Source organism: Capsicum annuum, chromosome 6 (genome assembly GCF_002878395.1).
Source record: "Capsicum annuum cultivar UCD-10X-F1 chromosome 6, UCD10Xv1.1, whole genome shotgun sequence".
NCBI classification, from domain to species: domain Eukaryota; kingdom Viridiplantae; phylum Streptophyta; class Magnoliopsida; order Solanales; family Solanaceae; genus Capsicum; species Capsicum annuum.
This window is the reverse complement of record NC_061116.1, coordinates 3,154,393-3,160,365: the sequence shown is the minus strand read 5'-3', so window position 1 is coordinate 3,160,365 and position 5,973 is coordinate 3,154,393. Positions and strand designations below refer to the sequence as shown.

The following is a 5,973-nucleotide window of genomic DNA, read 5'->3' as shown; positions in this document are numbered from 1 at the left end:
TGGATGAGGATGAACAAACTGTTGCTCGGAATTATTCAAGAGCAGCATGGATATATCACCACAGGCAACTTCCTAGAGCGTCAAAGAAGAATCCACTATCCGTTTTACGTCAAGCATACGTGAAGTAACTCCTGATATAACAGTAAAAGCAACATGTGCAGGTGTATCGAGACTTAAGAGATTTGAAATTCCTGTCAACCGGGCCACCACCCACCCCTTTAAAAAGTAAAATAAAATTTAAAAATTAGAAGTAGATATCACCCCCACCCCACCCCACCCCACTCCCACCCAAACCCTCTCACCCCTCCCAAAAAAAAATAAAAAAATCTCCATGTCTCAATTTATGTATCACTTTTCTTTTTTTTAGACTTAAGCAGTTTAAATTTTATCGTAAATTTGGGCACAAAATCTTCAAATTTGAAAACTACGTAAAAAGTAATAATATAAGTCACAATTATTGACAATTCAATAATTGAAGTCCTGTCAACCAGTATACATCCACCCCTTACCAAAAAATATAAAAAATGGAGGTAGGTATTACCCCAAATGTATTTGAAAAATTGTCTCAAATGAACTGTGTGTTTGTGAATACTAAGTAGAAAATGAGTTGATGATACCCAAAAAAAGTTGTCTTTTATTTTTCATTTTTAACATTTTGCTTATATAAAAATGAGGTAGATTCACTCCAACTCAGAAATGTAATTTACTAGTGTTGGAATTGTAATCTAGCTATTTGGGTCTTGTTGTTGTTGGTGCCCTTTCAACTACTTCCTTAACCAAATTCTTTCACAATTGATCGATCCTTATCTCCATCGTTGCTAACAATTACTACAACAACAACTTAGCCAATACAATCCCACAAGTAGGTCTGTGGAGGATAGCGTGTATGCAAACCTCTTACCCTACCAGGCAGAGAGGTCATTTCCGATAAACCCTGGGAAATTCACTATGTTTGAGGGAGTATAAAAGTCTTGGGAGTACATTGACTTCTTATATATGTCATAGTTGTTAATTCTCATTGTAAGCATTTTTTGGAAGATATTGTTCCGTGACCTCCTAATAACAACTTTATCAGTTACTCTAAGACTCCCTTCCTGGAAATCAAATTAACGAGGGGAAAAATATTCAGGAGAATAAAAAAGGCAGCACCAACAGATGCTTATGAGCCTACTGTTCGGACTGTTACAGTAGAAATTAGCAATGTTAAAGATGTCTACAACGTTAAAATATGATCCATATTACTTTACTTGTATAATATATGGCTGCCCTACCAACTGTGCTTCTAATTGGCTAACTAAATAATAATAGATTATTGGCATTTTTAGAAGCAGCATCAGAGTTAACAATTGTTTAAGAAGATAATGGGTATTTAAGTAATTAAAAGGAACATTACTGAGTTGTATTTTTAATAATCTTGGAGATGAAAATCTAGATTTACCTATTTCATTTACCAAACTAGTTCAACAACTCTGACAAACTCTTTGCAACTGTTCAGCATTCTTTCTCAAACAGGTGCTTGAACTTCTCTTCAAACTGTGAAAAGGTAAGATCACGTTCAAAGTCTCTTGTTTTTTCCACCGGATTTTCATTTTCACTATGACTTAAAGATATAACAGAAATATTTTTCTTTTGATTTTATGGTCCACATAATAATATGATGGGGGTGGTTGAGAAAATTTTAATAATTTTGGGATTGTAATAGCAGGCTTTCAACTACTTCTTTCTGTTGATGGCCTTTCAACTGCAAAACTACACTACTCTGACAAGATTTCTTTTGATCCAATAGCTTACTCTCTTTGCCGGGGTTGGTTCTATTGCTAAACTTCAGATCGGGAAAAGGTAAGATCATGGTCAAAGTCTCTTCCTTTCTAGTCTTCCAGGAATTTCATTTTTTCACTACGACTCAAAGATATAATAGAAATATTTTTCTTTTGATTGTATAGACAGCATAATAACATGATGGGGGTGGTCAAGAAAATGATAAAAATGATCCCTTACGTTTGGGGTGGGCTTGAAATTATCTCTTGAAGATACTTCTAAGTAGTTTCGATCCATTTTAGATTTGTTAAAAGTGAGAAGTCAATGAATTGTATTTAATAATCTTGGAATTCTAAATCTAGATCTAGCTACTTGATTCGTCTTTTTGTTGTTCGCCTTTCGACTACTTCTTCATCCTATTACTTCAACCTGTCCCACAAAAATATGTCAAAAGGTAAGATTACAGTGAAGGAATCCTAATCAGTTGTCTCGGGATGTAGTGGGATGAATGAGAGTTCAGACTTTAATTTGAGTTTGATGATTGAATGCAATGGTTCGGCTAGCGGGCTGGGGCTAGTTAGATGTCGGTCCTAGCTTCAGAATTCGGGGTCGTGACATGATCCCCACCATAGTCATTAGGTCAATAGTATATATGTAACTCAGCCCTGTCAATAAAACTGTAGGACAACATCATCTATTTTAACAAGCTAACAATCTCCACAAGTCTAAGTCAACTTATAAGATGAATATTAGGTAGACGTACATGTGTTCACAATTAATTTAGTATCATTATTTGTTAGAATATGTTATAAACTCTATGATGATTGTAGCATATTTGAATTTTTTTATATGTTGTAAAACTCTTTGATGGTTATACCATATGTGATTTCTTCTAGTTGGTGTTTTTATATGCTTGATAGTGAATGGTTTGTCCCTCACTAGGATTAATAAAAGTAACTATTTGGTTGACATTTGTTTGGATAAGATTTTTTTTTACTTTTTGATTTGTTTATTAAAGAGAAAAGGGGGAAATATAGCCTTCAAATTCATAATTTAGAGCTGACATATTCCTCGTTAAAAAAGTGGTGCATATATATATACCTTTGTCGTTTAATAAATACTGCATTTAATACCTTTTTTTGTTAACAGACCTATATCGACTGAATCAAAAAAAAAAATCTAAACTGGTTTTAAAAGTATTTCAAACCTTCAAAAAGAAACCAAAATATTGGATTTGAGTTTTTCAAATATAGACTAGAGGGAGTTGGTCGGATGGTAAGCACTCATTACCTTTAACCCGAAGGTTGTGAGTTCATGTCCCCAAAAGAGCAAAGGGGTGGGAACTCCTAGGGAAAAAGGAGTTTTCGAAATATATGAATTGGAGTCTTGTCAACCGATCCACCACCCACCCCTTAAAAAAAAAGGTGTGTTTTTATTTCTCATTTTTAACATTTTGCTTATATAAAAATGGGGTAGATTCTCTTCAACTCTGATGGTGCTCTTTCAACTACTTCTTTACCTAATTAATTGATCGATCGTTATCTCCACAAAATTTTACAAGAATAACTTGGAAAATATAAATACTAACAACTACTATAACAATAACATAGCCGGTGTAATCCCACGAGTGAGGTCTGAGGAAAGTAGTGCTTACACAACTCTTTGCAACTTCTCTTCAAGCGGTGAAAAGGTCAGATCACGTTGAAAGCCTTTTCTTTTTTCATGTTTGATGTTCTTCTTGCATCAAATTAGTGTAGTTCTTCTTGCATAGCATTAACCCAATTAGAGTTCTTGAGAGCTTCTTTGATGTTGTTAGATTCAATTTGAGATAAAAAATAAATATATTCTTGGAGTTGGATATAGTGTTCTTACCAGGGATTTCTATTGCTATGTAATTTTATTCTCCTGATAAGCTTTTTATATATCAGACCCTCAGAATTTGAAAGGAAAGAGAACTTGAAAGACGCCTACAGTCATGGAAAATGAAGGAGAAAGAAAAAACAACTTTGTGGTAAGTCATACACTCGCTCTGTTCCTAAATAATTCTTGTTTCATTTTTGGTACACCTTTAAGAAACTGTTCATTTCTAGAAAACAAAGGTGTTTTTACTAACTATTCAATTGGCAGGTGTCTTTTTCTGCTCTTCGCAAGGACATTGTCAACGTTCTGGATTTCATGGAGAGGTTAATGAATGAAGAAGATCAAAATGCTGTTGACATGGACGATCAAACTGAAAAGCTGAAATTTGTGCTGGCATTTATTTGTACGTACGTCCAGCTTTCTCATTGTGATTTGGAAGAGTTTGAAGATATAATGAGTGCTGCAAGACAGGAGGTTGAGAATCTGCTTCAACCAATTTTTGATGATGTTGACAACAATGTCAGGTGTAAATACAACATGGATCATGTCCTTCCTAGCCTCATGGATAATATCGGTGATTGTATCAGCTCGTGTTATCGTTCTACATCAAGTGTCACCATGACTGACGAGCACTTGAACTTCCTCCTCCAGTATATCCATTATCTATCCAAGTGTCTTGCTGAACAGATTTATCCATTCGAGACTCAGTATGAGATTCTTCAGAAAGTGTGTGGCAACATATGAGATTTCCATGGGTTGATTTTGAATGGTTGTGTTGAGCACGAGATTGTTCAATACGCCTTGCCTCAGTTTCAACTCATGGCTGAGAGAGTTGGACTCTTCTTTTGGAACAGTCGAACTTATGGAGATTCTCGACTCTTCAAGTTAGCACATCTACTCATGAAGATTATTCCAATTGAACTGGAGGTGATGCAAATATGTTATACAAGTTTGAAAGCTTCAACTTCAGCAGAAGTTGGATGCTTCATTAAGAATCTCCTGGAAATCTCTCCGGACATTCTTAGAGAGTATCTGATTCATCTACAAGAGCACATGGTAAATGTCATTACAACTCCAGGGGCACGAAACATTCATGTCATGATAGAGTTCCTTTTAATTGTTCTTACTGATATGCCCAAGGACTTTATTCATCATGACAAATTATTTGATCTTTTGGCACGTGTTGGAGAACTAACCATGAAAGTATCAACTCTTATTCGTGACTTGGAAGAAAAATCAAGGAATGAAGAGAGTATTGATGAAACAAGTCGTGCAACTCTAGACTTGCTGGAAAAGATTGAACTCCTCAAGGAAGATCTCAAACATGTTTATTTGAAAGTGCCAGACTCATGTCAATGGTGCCTCCCCATGAGCGATGGACCTCTCTTCATGCATCTGCTGCACAGACACCTAATGATTTGCTAGATTCCAATGCTTATTCAATTGCTTTGATAAAGGAAGAAATTGGGCTGGTGAAGGAGGACCTAGAATTCATAAGATCGTTCTTCGGGAATGTTGAGCAAGGATTGTATAAAGATCTATGGGCATGTGTTTTAGATGTGGCATATGAGGCTAAAGATGTCATCGATTCAATTATCGTAAGAGATAATGGTCTCTTACATCTAATTTTCTCACTTCCCATCTCCATAAAAAAGATTAGGCTTATCAGAGAAGAAGTCTCCAATTTACTTGAGAAGATTCCCAAGAACAGGAGTCGCCTTCTTGTAAACTCTCCCAAGAATCCAGTTGAAAGAAAATCATTGACGGGTGGTAAAATAATTGTAGGTTTTAAGGAGGAGACAAACTGGTTAATTAGGAAGCTCATCAGTGGACCGAAAGATCTAGATGTCATCTCAATCACTGGTATGCCGGGTTCGGGCAAAACTATCTAGATGTCATCTCAATCACTGGTATGCCGGGTTCGGGCAAAACTACTTTGGCGTACAAAATATACAATGATGAATCAGTTTGTAGTCATTTCGACATTCGTGCATGGTGCACAGTCAACCAAGAATATGACGAGAAGAAGTTGCTGGTGATACTTTTCAATCAAGTTACTGGCTCAGATTTGAAGTCCAGTGAGGGTATTGATGTTGCCGATAAGCTGAGGAAACAATTGTATGGAAAGAGGTATCTAATTGTGTTAGATGACGTGTGGGATACTGCTACATGGGATGATTTAACAAGACCTTTCCCTGAAGTTGAGAAAGGAAGTAGAATTATTTTAACGACTCGACAAAAGGAAGTGGCTTTTCATGGAAAGTGCAACACTGATCCTCTTAACCTTCGATTGCTAAGTCCAGAAGAAAGTTGGGAGTTATTAGAGAAAAGGGCATTTGGAGAACAGAGTTGCTC

At 35.9% G+C, this 5,973-nt stretch overlaps 2 protein-coding genes across 5 annotated transcripts; both read left to right on the top strand.

Annotated features, from left to right (window-relative positions):
* The first annotated feature begins 6 nt into the window (after positions 1 to 6).
* On the top strand, positions 7 to 5,265 carry LOC107875175. 4 transcript variants are annotated; one of them, XM_047413444.1, is made up of 5 exons: positions 1,496 to 1,543; positions 1,706 to 1,839; positions 3,369 to 3,448; positions 3,687 to 3,769; positions 3,886 to 5,265. In XM_047413444.1, exons 4-5 carry the CDS (start codon positions 3,734 to 3,736, stop codon positions 4,360 to 4,362), a joined length of 513 nt encoding a protein of 170 aa, XP_047269400.1. In that variant the 5' UTR covers positions 1,496 to 1,543; positions 1,706 to 1,839; positions 3,369 to 3,448; positions 3,687 to 3,733; the 3' UTR covers positions 4,363 to 5,265. The 4 variants fall into 4 exon arrangements, with proteins under 4 accessions (XP_047269398.1, XP_047269401.1, XP_047269400.1 ...); XM_047413442.1 differs by lacking the exon at positions 3,369 to 3,448 and having other exon boundaries at positions 7 to 1,543; positions 1,787 to 1,839; XM_047413443.1 differs by lacking the exon at positions 3,369 to 3,448.
* Positions 4,366 to 5,265, top strand: LOC124899252 (the record flags this gene model as incomplete). Its single annotated transcript, XM_047413514.1, has 1 exon — positions 4,366 to 5,265. A coding segment is annotated over one exon (678 nt), but the record flags the coding sequence as incomplete, so codon positions are not given.
* Positions 5,266 to 5,973: the final 708 nt, after the last annotated feature.

Bases quoted from the DNA above. Each gene is read 5' to 3' on its own strand.
- LOC107875175 (XM_047413445.1), top strand. From the start codon at position 3,734: ATGGAAAATGAAGGAGAAAGAAAAAACAACTTTGTG. The intron at 3,770-3,885 runs GTAAGTCATACA...TTCAATTGGCAG, and splicing joins AAAGAAAAAACAACTTTGTG to GTGTCTTTTTCTGCTCTTCG.